Source organism: Chelonoidis abingdonii, chromosome 26 (assembly GCF_003597395.2).
Source record: "Chelonoidis abingdonii isolate Lonesome George chromosome 26, CheloAbing_2.0, whole genome shotgun sequence".
Lineage (NCBI taxonomy): Eukaryota > Metazoa > Chordata > Testudines > Testudinidae > Chelonoidis > Chelonoidis abingdonii.
In genome coordinates this window covers 10,095,196-10,109,338 of record NC_133794.1, presented here as the reverse complement: position 1 = coordinate 10,109,338, position 14,143 = coordinate 10,095,196, and the positions used below count along the sequence as shown (strand labels likewise).

Genomic DNA, 14,143 nt, shown 5'->3' with positions numbered 1-14,143 from the left:
GGCACCTCGGGGCCGTGCTGGGACTGGGGTGAGGGCGCTGGCGTGGCAGGGGGTGCCCCTGAAGTCAGGGCTCTGCGGGTGGGTTGCAGGGCGCAGCAGCCCCCCAGGCTCGCGCTCCAGCCGGGCTGAGCGGCATGGGGCGTCCGGGGCTTTGCAATGCCGGGCGGGGGGGGCGGAAAGAGGCCCCGCCCGGACTACAGCTCCCAGCCGCCCCGGCCCGGCCCCACCCTGCCCACGTGCGCCGCGGCCGGTTCGGCGCGCGCCGGCCGGTCTTGCACGGGCCCGCGGGCATGGCCAGGTTGAGCGCGGCTCCTCTGCCGCCACGCTGCCGTCTACTACCGGCGCCTCTTCCCCTGGGCTTACGGGCGTTGGCCAGCTACGGCGGGGTGAGCGGCCAGCGCCGGGGGGCCGCCGCGGGCTCCAGGGGGAGATGTGGGGGAGCCTGGGAGTGGGTGAGCACGGGGGGCGGGGGTGCACGCAGGGGAAGGCGTGGGGTGCATAGGGGTGCAACGGCGAGATGGGGGTGCATGGGGGGTGTGGGGGGCACGACGGGGGGGTGGGGGTGCATAGAGGTGCACGGGAAGATGAGAGTGCATGCAGGGGTTGGGGTGGGGTGCATGAGAAGATGGGGGTGCATGCAGGGAGCAGTGGAGGATGCACAGGGGGTGCACAGGGTGTGGGTATGCATACAGGCGGCAGGGGGGTGCATGGGGTGTGGGGGTGCACGCAGGGGACGATGGGGTGCATGCATAGGGAGATGGGGATGCGTGTACAGGGAGGGGGCATGTGCACAGGGGGGAGGGTCCATGCCCAAGGTGGGGGGAATTTGAGGGAGGAGGGAGCGTGTACATTGTGGGGGGAGATGAGGGCAGGGAGCAAGATGGGGAAGTGTAAAAGGGAGGGATTCTAAACAGCCCAGGTCCTGAAGTTGGGACCCTTCTGGGGGGTGGCAGGGAAGGAGGGGTGAGGGGCTGCGTATGGGGGGAGCCCCAAGCTAGGAGACGGGGGGCTGTCAGGCCTGAGGGCCGTTAGATCGGGCTGTGTGTGTGAGCGCCCTAGGGAGATGTTTGTGTACAGACAATCCAAGTACAGCTCGATTCGATGTCGGTTCCCTTGCAGTAGTGAAGAATTACCTCCAGCGGCGGGAGTTCTCCTTCACGCTGCGTGATGACGTTTACGTGCGGTACCAGTCCTTCAACAGCCCCCAGGAGCTGGAGAAAGAGATGCAGAAGATGAACCCCTACAAGATCGACGTGGGAGCCGTGTATTCTCATCGGGTGAGTCCGGACTATGAGATCCGGTATTCTCTGGTTCAGTCTACGCATAAAACATACATCAATATAGGGATGGAGCTCCAGGGTCTAAAAATCCACCCTCCCCATAACCCCTCAGCTCTGCCAGCCTAGCCCAGGGTGTAGATCCAGCTTGGTGGACGGTTGAATGCTACTGTCACTCGGAAAAGTGGAGTTCCTTGTGTCTACACGATGAGTTTACAGCAGGATAGCTGTGCCACTCTAGCGCCTGGAGTGTAGACGGGCAGGTCACCGAGGTGGCTTATCGTTTTTCTTTATTGATGGAGAAAATGAGGCAGAGAGAGGGAAGTGGCTAACCTGGGGAAAGGGATGACCTCGTTAATTATAGCCCTGACCTCGTTCCCAGGTAATATAATGGAGCTGCTGATGCGGGACTCGATAAATGAAGAATTAAAGGAGGATAATATAATTAATGCCAATTAATGTGGGTTTGTGGAAAACATCTTGTCAAAGTAGCTTGGGATCTTTTTCCGATGAGACCGCACGTTTGATTGATAACGGTCATAGTGCTGATGTAACCCAGCGGCTGTCAACCCTCCCAGGAGTCCCAGTTTGTCTGGTGCACCCCCAAGTTTCACCTCACTTAAAAACTACTTGGTTACAAAATCAGACAAAAATACAGAAGTGTCACAGCCCCACTGTTACTGACTGCCTCATTATTACCATATAATTCTAAAATAAATCGATTGGGATATAAATATTGTACTAACGTTTCAGCGTATAGTATACAGAGCAGTATAATCGAGTCATTGTCTTTATGAAATTGTAGCTTGTCCTGAGTTCGCCAGTGCGTTTTATGTCGCCTGTTGTAAAACCAGGCAAATCTCTAGATGAGTTGACATCCCCCCGGAAGATCCCTGCGTACGCATGGTTGGGAACCACTTCTGCAAGGTGTTTGACTTTGTACCACGTGCCATTCTGATTAAGAAACTAGAAGGATGCTAAATCAACATGGCACATATTAAATGGATGCAAAATTGGCTGACTGCTGGGACTCAAATAGTAATTGTAAATAGGGAATTATCACTGAGAGGGTGCGTTTCCCTCGGGTGGTTCTTGACCCTATATCACTGAATGTTTTTATCAGTGACCTGGAAGGAAACGTCGAATCGTCACCGAGGAAGTTGGCAGGTGACACACAAGTTGGGAGCATGGTAAATAATGAAGAGAACAGGTCACTGACACAGAGCAATCTGCTTGCTACACAGGACGTATGCAAACTGTGTTTTTAGTAGGGACTAATGTAAAGTTGTACACCTAGAAACAAAGATGCCCAGGCCCTCTGCTCTAACTATTTGACCATACTACTCCTGGAGCTTGGGATAGAAGCCAGGAATCCTGATTCATATTCTCCAACCATCGGACTAGCAGGAGATCGAAGGAGTTCTAACTCCCAGCCCCTCTGGTCTGACCAGTTGGCCAGTGGTTCTCTGTCAGGGTTACGCATACCCTGGGGGTGCGAGAAGTCTTCCAGGGGAGGCGTCAGCTCATCTAGATTTGCCTAGTTTTACAACAGGCTTCAGAAAAAGCCCTAGCGAAGTCAGGTCAAACTACAATTTCATACAGACAATGACTTGTTTAGACTGCTCTGTATACCGCGCACTGAAGTGTCAGTACAAGATTTATATTCCAGTCGATTTATTTTAGAATTATATGGTAAAAAGAAGGAAGTCAGCAATGTTTCAGTAACAGTGTGGCTGTGACACTTTTGTATTTTGATGTCTGATTTTTGTAAGCCGGTAATTTTTAGTGAGGTGAAACTTGGGGGTCCAAAAGACAAATTGGACTCCTGACGGGGACAGTGGTCTGGAAAAGTTGAGAGCTAGCCCCTGCATTTGACTCTCCTGGCCTCCTGGAACCAGGACTAGAACCCAAGAATCTTGACTCCGACTCTGGTTCGGGAAGTGCAGGGTAGGGTCTGTGTGACACTGCTTCCTCTCCACCGACTGAGAGAATGAGAGCTGGGCGAGGTGCTAGCCCCCTGGGGCTGGGAGAACATCACAAAATCCTCGGTAGCAGCAGCTGCCACAAGAGCTGGTGGCCAAACCCATCCCCGTTGCCTTGTGGTGCAGCGACTCAGATGGCATGTGAATGCAACACAGCTGGCTTAGCAGGTCACGTGGAGGAATCCCCGGCCATCGAAACTGACCCGTTCTTCCCCTTCTGCAGCCCATCCAGCACAACAGTGTGCACATGGGTGCCTTCCAGGCTCAGGAGAAGGAGCTGGTGTTCGACATAGACATGACGGATTACGACGACGTCCGGAGGTGCTGCAGGTATTCGCTCTTGCCGTCTGCTCCTAGAGAGCTCCAGTGAGCACAGACATGTTGTGAGACAGTTCCTGCCCCAACCAGCTTGCAGTCGAAAGAGGTGAAGCAGACAAGGGAACCCCATGTTACAGATGGGAAAACTGAGGCACGGGGTCGTGCCAAGGTCACAAACGTGCTGCTCCAGAGAGTTCTCGCCCTGACTGTGACCAAGGGGTAGGCAACAGGGCGTGGTTCTGACAGCAGGACCCTGTGGCTGCTTGGTTAGCCGTGCCAGGGCATGAGGGTTTATGTTGTGGAAGGCTCATGCTTACCCTGCCTTACTTCTGTGCCGCTCTCCTTTCAGCTCTGCTGAGATCTGCTCCAAGTGCTGGACCCTTATGACCATTGCGATCCGTGTCATCGACCGTGCGCTCGTGGGCAAGTACTGGCTGCACCCCTTGGGTCCAAACACTGCTGTATTGGCCAGTCTGCGCGGCACCGTTGGGGCTCTGATGTTTCCTCTCTAGCCGTGTCCTGAACGTCTGTGGTGGTGTCTCCCCCGCACTCTCCAGGGAGTCCAAACTCCAGCAGGCTGAGAGCTCCTTTGGCAACTCCTACTTGTGTAAAACAGGACCCATTTCAGCGGCTGGGCATGTGGTGGTGGGACCTGCAGAGACTACAGGTCCCAGTGTGCACTGCAGATCGAGATGGAGCACTGCATGCTGGGATATGTAGGCCACATATATATTGGTGAGAGCCCTGCTTGCGGGCTGCCCACTCAGCACGAGCGGCGCTGTTCGCACTGGCCTCCTGACCAGCTGTCAGTGTCACTTATGATGCCTCTCGTTTTAACCCATTTGCCAACAGGGATACGGGCTAAGCCAGGCGGGCAAGGGGGCTTGTGGGGCACATGGGATGCAGAATAAAACAGGGCCTCCCTCGGGTCCGTTTGCAGACTCCAGAACGTAACCCAATGTGTGCTGGCCCTGTGTGGGACCCAGGGGGGCCAAGAACTCTGCTCCACAGAGCTTTACTTGTGTCCTGTACAATCCTTGTTTCCAACCCGAGCTCTGTGCTGACTCTGCTCCGTGTCCCCCCTGCAGAGGATTTTGGGGTGAAGCACCGCCTGTGGGTGTATTCAGGCCGGCGAGGCGTCCACTGCTGGGTGTGTGACGACTCCGTCCGGAAGTGGTCGTCCGCCATGCGTGCCGCGGTGGTGGAGTATCTCACCCTCGTGAAGGTGCGTGGGAGTTGACGGGGCAGGGGTGGGCTGAGAAACTGGCTGCGTCCTGCGTCTCTTCCGAAGCCAGGCTGTGCCAAGCACAGCAACGCAAATACGGGGCCTGTCGGTCGCAGGTCCTCTGGCCCCAGTCACTGCGGTATCAGCAATGGCTTTATCCAGTGAGTCTGAGGCTGAGTCTGCAGACTCAGGCTTGCAGGGCTCTAACTTCCAGGGTGTCTGTAGTTGATCCAGAGCATGGACCCCAGCTGAAGTTGTGAGCATTCAGGGTCCTCTGCAGATGGTGCCCTCGAGCCAGAATCTTCCACCCTCCTCGCTCAGCGCCTGCTTTCCGGGTTAGGGGAGGGGTTGAGCTGTACGAACCATCTCCTCTTTTGCTTCCCAGGGCGGGTCCGAAACCATAAAGAAGGTGAACCTGACCGACCCCATTCACCCATTCATCAGGTCAGTTGCCGTGACGCTGGATGGTGGCTCATGTACATCAACCTGGCTTAGTCGCATGCCGCGCCCTGCTCATTGGGCCTGGGTCCCATTTGTATTCGGGCCCCTCTGTGCCGCTTAGACCAGTTTAAAGTGGGTGAGAGTGACTCCCTGGGAGCCTCCCCTCGCTGGGGCCCTCCCCAGTCTGGCGTGGAGCAAGACATAAGGGGCTCTGCATCTGCTCTGCTCCCAGCCCCTGGCATCGTGGGCAGGTGAGGGTGTGGCAAGATCACACTGAGTTATGGCTAATCTGTGCTTCCCGAGGGCCACAGGGAGAGGAGCGTATGTTGGAGCAGACCTGGGGCTGCTCTAACTTAATCAGGAGACAGGCAGGATCCTGCCCAGTCCCAGAATACAGCTTAGATCCCCCTCTCCCTATGTGCAGGGAGGAAGTAGCTGAGCGTCCAGCCCGCCATATGGTGTTAGAGGCGTCAGGGTTAAATCCAGGCATTGTGTTGCCTTCCTCTGCCAAAGTGCAGCTCGTCAAGCTCCTTAGCTCTCTCATCCTGCCCCTCTCCCCCGCCCTCACTTGTTTCCCCAGCAACTCGCTGAGTCTGGTGGAGCCGTACTTTGAAGAATACGCCCTGGTAGGCCAGGATATCCTGGGCAGCAGCGAGAGCTGGGAGAAAGTGGTTGCCCTCGTCCCAGAGTATATCCTTTGGCTGTTCGCAGGGGCCTTTTTGCAGCTCAGCGGATGCGGGGGTGGGGCGGCAAGAACTTGAGGGTCCTGGTTCTTGGGGTCACCTGAGACATAGGCGTGCGCCCAGCTCTGTGTGCGGGATGCGCCGAGGTGCCTTCAGCTTGGCTCTAAGGGTGACGTCTGTCAAGGAAGCCTACTGGGCAGTGAAATCAACAGGCCGAGCCTATAATTCACGGGAGCTGCAGCCACTTCACGCCGCCGGGGGTGGGGGCTGCCCATCGACCGCAGTGGAGTGGCACCAGTTTACACCTGCTGGGGCTCAAGCCCCCAGAGTTGTGTCCTGCCTTCACGGAGAGCACTTGGGACAATCTCGATCAGGGCTTCTAGGGGCTATCGCATTACACACGTTGTAATGGACCGATAGCCGGGTCTGTTGGTCAGGTCTGGGTTCCAGCTGCATTTCCCCACTTCTCCGAGATGGGAAAAGCTCATGGCGTTCCCTTGGCACTAGAAAAATACGAAGGCGTGTGCATGAGATTGACACACCCTGTTGTAAACTCCTTGGGCAGAGACCAGGCGCCTTTGTCTGTCTCTGGGGGGTGCTTAACAGAGCCCCTGTCCCAGTACTACTGCCGTTCGGAGAGTGACACAGCTCTTGCCTTAGGAATACTGGAGCTTTGGGCTTCCCTTGACGGGCGGTTGGCCCCTAGGAGAGCCTTGTAACCCCTTAACAGCTGATCACCGGTTCGAGAGAGCCTGCTGCGGGAATTCCCCAAAAAGCATGATTCCATCCAGCGCTGGGAGCTCCTGAAAAAGAAGATGGAGAAATGCAAGGTAAGGAACAGACCAAGAACGTAGCTGGGGACGGGTGTGAGGCACGTGGGGGACGGTTGGTCGTTGGGCCCAATTTTTTCCCCCTGTTGGCTTCAGTGCTCTTAGGATCAGGCTCTGGGGTCTGATCGAACGTACACTCTGCTTCTGTCCCAGCCCTGTATGTGGTATCCAGAGCTGGGCACGCCCCTAGAATAATAACCGTGCCTGGCTCTTATCTGATGCTTTCCATCCATCAATCTCAAAGTGCATGACAAAGATCGGTATCGTTCGCTCCCATTTTTCAGATGGGGAAACTGAGGCACGGGGCAGTGTTGGGATTTGCCAGTGGCAGAGCTGGGAATAGAATCCAGGCTTCTGAGTCCAAATCCAGCACTGGTCCCCGTTCGGATGGGGATGCTATAGGGAGCGTCTGCCCTGCCAACAACACCCCCTGGTGAGGGGTATTCCCTGGTAGCTGTCTCTCATGCAGAATCAGGGCCTCTGACTGTACCTAGGATGGTGACGTCCTTGAATCTCCGGGGTGGGACTCGGTTGCAGAGGGCTCAGAGACAGGGAGTGTATGGGGCCTCGTAGCACAAAAGCCATCCCGGCCCGTGACTATCTGTCTGCTCCTAGCCCTCCCACGCAGAGTGGGAGATCATGCTGCAGTACTGCTTTCCCCGGCTGGATATCAACGTCAGCAGAGGAGTCAGCCACTTACTGAAGAGCCCGTTCAGCGTCCACCCCAAAACAGGTCGTGCACGCGTTGATGTAGATCCGCTGGCCCGGCATCCGGTGGGGCGGGGCGGTCGTGTTATCCCCATTCTGCGGGTAGGGAATCTCACCGGCGCAAGTGTGAGAAATTCAGCCTTCCGCCCCATCAGCCGCCCCAAAGCCCCCTCCTTGTTTCAGACCTGGATGGGGAGCAAGTTCCCTGCCAGACACTCCCCTGGCTAATGCAACGGGGGATCCTGGTGCCACGAGCTCCCTTTTAGGCAGAGAGCTGACGATCAGCTCCTGCCTGCCGACCCAGGTCTCCGTGCAGTCCAGAAATCCACACTGTCTTTACCTCACCTTCCTCATCTCACACCTTGGCTAGCATCGTTAAACTGTGAACAGCTAGGTGCTGTCCTAACACAACCAAAAGATGGTCCCATCCCCTGCCTGGGTTCATGGTGAGGTGTGACTGCATCTCGCTGTGCTAAACTTGCTTCTGTCCCCGTCCCAGCCCTGGCTGTCTCTCCGCCTGAGACTTGCAGCACACCGAGGTTGCTAGCTCTTTAGGCCAGGGTTATCTAGCTTCTTTCTTGTGTAGCTGCCAGCCCAAGGGGCCCTGACCCCCATTGTGGCCTCTGGGTGACACAGGAAGCACGCAGCTGGTAAAGTGACACTGGTTTTGCCTCTCCCAGGTCGTGTTTCAGTCCCGATTGATCTGAGGAAGCTGGATCAGTTCGACCCATTCGCCGTTCCAACCATAAGGTACCGGTGACGGGCCAGGATTGCGGGACCTCCCTCTCCGCTTAATGGGGCGTGTCTGACCGTGGAACGCGATCACTTCCGAATGCTACCTCTGCTTGAGTTTGGGATTCCAGCGTCGACAGGCAGAACCCTTTTGATTTGGGGGGAGATCAGGAAATGGGGAGAGAGGAAATCGGGGACACCCAGAGCCCCTGCCCTGTGGGGCAGATGCTCAGCCATCAAGGAGAGCCAGAGGGAGAGGAAACTTCATCTTTCCTAGCATGCGGCCTCCTCTTTGTAACGTCACGATCTATGGTCAGGGAACAAGCACACCGGCCACCTGCCAATCCAGGGAGGGTGGGGAAACAGTGCGTTGGAGGGGGGAGACAAAAGAAAGAGACCCAAAGCTCCTGGAATGGAGCAGGGGGCAGCGAGAAACTCAGCCCCGAACATGTGGAGAGCAGGAGACACCCAGAGCCTTTGGCGTGGGTGGGATAGGAGGGTGGCACACAGGGAGCCCATGGGGGGAATGGAGCCTCCTAATGAGTGCAGACTCCCAAGATATTTACCAGCGCAAGGTGGATGGTTTGTTGGTTTTTAGACTGCGAGGCAGCGAACCCTCTGTCGTGTGATCTGTCCGGCATGGAGTGGGCCGGGTTAGCACTCCACGAGCGAGCGGCCAGGCCATGAGGCTGCTCTGTGCTGCTCTGGTCTGTGGGGCTGATCGGGGCTAGAGGCTAACTAGTGGCATTGGGTAGCTAGCTGTAAAGGACTCTCACTCTGCTTGTTCTTAGCTGCCTCTGTAGTGAACTAGACATGGCTCACGAGGAGGAGGATGGAGAGAAGGAAAACGAGGCGGAGCCGGAACCCAAACGCCGCACCAGGGGTGAGTAGTCATGAAAGATGCTGCTTTTATTAAAGCACATTGATATGGGACCTCGGACGGGAGCATGGTCTAGGGGACAGGAGACCTGGGTTCTCTACCTTGCTCTGTGCCCATGGGCAGGGCACTTTCCGCTCTCTGCCTCAGTTTCCCCTCCCAGCCCATCTCGTCTATTTAGCTTGCAAACTATCCAGGATCGGGGCTGTCTCTCGTTGTGTGTCTGTGCAGCGCTCAGCCCAGTGGGGCCCGAACTTCGTTGCTGTTGCTGTAGAACAAAGAATAGGGGGTCAGGTGGGATAGCTCAGTGGTATGAGCACTGGCCTGCTAAACCCAGGGTTGTGAGTTCAGTCCTTGAGGGGGCCATTTAGGGATCTGGGGCAAAGATCTCTCTGGGGATTGGTCCTGCTTTGAGCAGGGGGTTGGACTAGATTCCTCCTGAGGTCCCTTCCAGCCCTGATAGTCTAGGAGTCTATGATTATAACAGTTGAGGTCAGGTGTGGCAGCTCCATCTGGGCACAGGGGGGACTAGCTTATGTGTCCACCCAGCAGTCAATCTTGAAAGTTGATACCCCTCTTTCCTAGTCAGTATTTCCAGTCCCCAGAGCAGCACACAACAGCCTCAACCAGGATCCTCTCACTCCCAGAGCCACTCGTCAACCACAGAATATTTTTGCTGAGGGCCTGGCTCAGTTTCATGCAGCAGCCAGAGCTCCTCCAGGGTGAATAGCAGAGGTCTTCAGCTCACGAAGGGGCGGAAAGAGGCACCCCCTGGAAATTGCTGCTCCTGGAAAATGAGCTTCCAAAGTAGAACAAAAAGTGCCCCCAGAGTTAGAATTTTTCCAAACCCATGTGGCATACTCCCAGACGTGTAAATTAACTGCTGCTAAGCCCAGTGGCATTTCAGTAAGAATTAACACCTTCCTCTTCTGTAGCAGTTTTCACGTTATCCCCCTTTTACAGATGGGGAAACTGAGGCACACAGGAGAAGTCACTCCAGCAGGCCAGTGGCAGGGCCAGAAATTGAACTTGGGTCTTCCGAGTCACGAGCCTGTGCACTGCTGAGGTGGCAGCGTCCCACTGCTGCATTGTGGGCAATGCCAGGGGGAAATTTTCCCTGTATGCCTGATGCAGTTAGCCAGCGCTGAAACTATGAAGGCTAAGTTAAGATACAGGCCTGGATGGACGTTGAATTCACGTTGCCTCTTGATACACCCAGCTTTGAGAGCCCACGTTTGAGGGATTGTAACATGAGGCATTGCATACACTCTGTACGGCCGGCAGATCCTTTGCACGTGTCTTTCTTTGTCCCTTAGACTATAAGAAAACCAGCTTGGCTCCATACGTGAGAGTCTTCGAACAGTTTGTGGAGGAAATGGACAAGTCTCGCAAAGGGGAGCTTCTCAGGAAGAGCGGTAGGGGCCGAGGAGGGGACTGGGCAGGGCCTCTCCTCCTCCAGGCTGCTCGAAACCTTTCAGGGCTCTCCCTTCTGCCCGCAGAAATGTGGTCCTGACTTCCAAGCATGGGAGGGGGTGATACTGCCCAATGGTCAGTGCACAGCTGCCTGGGTTCTATTCCAGCTGTGCCACTCACTAGCCGTGTCACTTCAGCTCCCCTTAGGTTGTGTCCTCCCTGCAGGTAAAAGGGGTGTTTAACTCTGGTTAAACCAGCTGAGGGATGAACTGCGTTGCTCTCGTCAATGAGAACGTAACCAAAAAGGTCATGTGTCTTAATGCCCATCAACTTCTGCTTACCACAGTGATACTCAGACTGGGTAGCTCTTTGGTGTGTCTCCTGCGGCTCTTTGCAGCACGTGGTATTCAAACACCGTGATTTAATTATTAGCCCATCAGGATGCTTTTGCTGTGTTACTAACTGATTGCAGTTGAGCAGATAATAGCACCTGGTTAGTCATTTTGCTGTGAAAATAATATATAAATTAAATATTTCCCTGTCATTCCGGTTAAATATCAATATAGAGCACCTGTCGTCAATGAAACAGTGAATTCACACGGCGGTGGCTTTGCTGGGTAATGCTGAGCGCTGATTTGGCTCCTGAATTGCTGAGGTCTGAGTATCACTGGCTTAGAGGAGAAGAAAGGCAGACGTATAATAAGTCACGGGTGCAGCTTTCTCTGTTGTTTAAGATCCTGTGTTTCTTTCCTTTAGACTTACAAGGAGATTTCTGAGGATTCTAGAGTCTCCAGTGGGAAAATCTACATCTGCTGTGTCCAAGCAGCCGTTACAAGAGCTCCGATCGGACTGCTCTAGTTACCTTATTCTTCTTGGCATTAAAGGCTTTGCCCGGCAGGCTTCCAAGAAAAGGAAACCCAACTGGTCTTGCCTACTGGAGAAAGAAGATTTGGATGTTCATTGAGCCTGGGCTTGGAACGTGCACTGGGAGAAGACTACGCTGTGGATTGTTGACAAGAAATAAGAACTGCTTCCTTTTGCATGAGCCGAAGGGGCATGGGCTGATGTCAGTTCCTCCCCTCGTCTGCAAACAGCAGGCGGATTAACCCAACTGGTCCTGTTTGCCGGCACAAGGTCAAGGCGGAATTTTACCTACCTGAGCAGGAGCTGTTGGTAAAGTGGGAATTAGGAGAGAGGGGATCCCAGCTGGCTGATTCGAGAGGAAGGGAGGAATTCTCATCCGCTGATGGATTCCGAGGACACAGGGGTCTGGTATTGGCACCTGGCTGCTGCCTGCAAAAATGACCCACGGGTTTTCTTTCTGTCAGGGTAACTCTGCTGCCTGAGCTCTGGGACAAACCGTTATTAATGGAAGAAGCTGCCTGGCAGCCCCAGATGCGTGAGCTGGACCATTCGATTGGTCATTTCTAAGCAATGGTTCCTTGGGCCCAGCTCTTCCAGATTTCGACCTCGACTGACTTATTCGAGACATCAAAGGCTACCCCAGTTGTCCCTCCTCCTGCTTAACGTTCCCTTATGGCTGCAGCCTGCGTAGTCCTCTCCCTGCTGCAGGGTTTAATTCCCAAGCTCTTTATCTCAGAGTGTCGAATAACTCCAGGCAGCCTGGGTCTGATGGCCCAGTAGGAGGCGCTCTGTGTATCCTTCTTTTGTGCTGTTATATGCAAAAGAAAAACTATTAAAGGGTTCAGTTAAAGACCGTGTGTCCTTTTGGTGGTAGTTGTGCTGTGGGCTGCTGTGGTTGGGAAGTTACCAGTGATCTGAAAAGGTCACTGGACCCCCCCGTCTCAGGGGAAAGAGTAGAGGTGGGCTTGGAGCTAGGTACAGGCCTGGAAAGGTCTGAGGGATACAGTGAGCGATAGGTACGTGGGTCCCTGGCTCATCCATTTCGTTTGTTGCTCCCTCTTTGTGTTCTAATGCTGAGGTTAGTCATCAAAGTAAAGAAACAAACATGACTCAGGAGTGGGATAAAATGCAGGCCCCCTGCAAGTATCCTATCACCACTCCCTTTCTCCCAGAGCCCTTTGGCCTTTAAAGGCTCATGGTCAGATAGGTGCAGGGGTTACCTGTTGTTGTTTTTTTTAATCCTGTCCTTTTCCAGACGGCCAGTCATTTAAAGTCATTGCTAGGCCAGTCACGTTGCGAGAGTGCCCCCTGCTGACCTTCAAGGGACAGTATCCACTGGAGTCAATTTTTGAAATTGACTCAAAAGTTATTCCAGACGCAGCACCACCCCCCTGCTGGCATCTTTGGGTTTAAAATCACATTTTGTTTTTCCATAGGTGTTAAAGCCGGTTAGATCATCTCAGCTGACCCTCTGTATAACACAGGCCAGAGACATACAGCCCCTAGCGCACGTTGGGCACAAATTGGAAGAGAATGATTTTACTCTCGTGCATCCCTCTTACAGGAATCTTAGGGGTGGTGTTTCCTAGTGGATAGAGCACCACAGTGGGAATCAGGAGACCTGGGTTCTGTTCCCAGTTTAGTGGGGCAAATCACTTCACCTCCCTATACCTCAGTTTCCCCATCTTTAAAATGGGGATAATGATAGTAGATCCCAGAGGGAGATCACTGATAAGAGCTAGGGATTATTGTTTGTACCAGTAGAAAATAAAAAGTTCAGACATGCTGCTTAAGTTGAAAGCTTCCCCTTTTTGGCCTGCCCTGGACCCAGGCTCAGAGGGATGAGCGAGTCAGAAAGGTCTCAGAAAGATCAGTGTGAGGATCATTTGCATCGGTTTAGCTAAAGGGGTGAATTTAAATGAGGTTAGAGCCCTCTGTGGACGCTCGCTTAAGTGGAGTAGGACTAAGTTTAGGCTGAACTGCAGTAAACGTCTCTCAAATCAAAGTTTGGAGCATCTCCAGTGGTGTTTGTGCAATTTAAGTAACCTGGGAGTAAGCAAGTGCCCAGTTTTGGGGGGAGGGAAAGGAGAGGGTTTGTGTCTGACAGTGAGGGCAGGTTTCTTAGAACTGGTTCTCAACCAGGGGTACACAGAGGTCTTTCAGGAGGTACATTAATTCATCTAGAGATTTGCCTAGTTTTACAACAGGCTACATAAAAAGCCCTAGTGAAGTCAGTACAAACTAAAATGTCATACAACTTCTTTACATAGTTCTATATACTATACTAAAATGTTAGTATAGTGTTTATATTTTAATGGGTTTATTTTATAATTAGATGGTAGAAAGGAAGCCATTTTTCAGTAACTGTGGCTATGACGCTTCTGTGTTTTTATGTCTGATTTGTAAGCAGGTAGTTTTTAAGTGAGGTGAAACTTGGCCGTAGGCAAGACAAATCCAGCTCCAGAAAGAGGGACAGTCATCTGGAAAGGCTGAGAACCGCTGCGTTCGTTGGAAAATCCGACCTGCTCGATTGGGGAAGGAGATGCCACATTCCTTAATTGCAAACACCAACCCCCATCCCAGCTGCGTCTGTTACCCTGACAGGGTGGAAGATACTGGGCCAAGGAGCAGACTAACCCCCAGCTTCCTCCTCAGGGAGCAGCTGAACCCCCATCCTGGCCACACCCAGGATAGAGGTGGGGGCAGAGCAGGCAGCAGCTCTTTGGGACCACCCCACTTGGGGGTGCAGGTCCTGGCAGAGATAGGGGAGTAACATGGAATAGCCCCTGGGTG

General features: G+C 53.9%; 1 protein-coding gene across 1 annotated transcript; it reads left to right on the top strand.

Annotated features, from left to right (window-relative positions):
• The first annotated feature begins 290 nt into the window (after positions 1 to 290).
• PRIM1 (DNA primase subunit 1) lies at positions 291 to 12,200 on the top strand. Its single transcript, XM_075061247.1, has 13 exons — positions 291 to 432; positions 1,120 to 1,277; positions 3,483 to 3,589; positions 3,927 to 4,000; positions 4,666 to 4,802; positions 5,188 to 5,246; positions 5,824 to 5,933; positions 6,665 to 6,756; positions 7,372 to 7,489; positions 8,145 to 8,214; positions 8,988 to 9,079; positions 10,390 to 10,488; positions 11,243 to 12,200. Exons 1-13 carry the CDS (start codon positions 291 to 293, stop codon positions 11,260 to 11,262), a joined length of 1,278 nt encoding a protein of 425 aa, XP_074917348.1. The 3' UTR covers positions 11,263 to 12,200.
• The last annotated feature ends 1,943 nt before the right edge of the window (positions 12,201 to 14,143 follow it).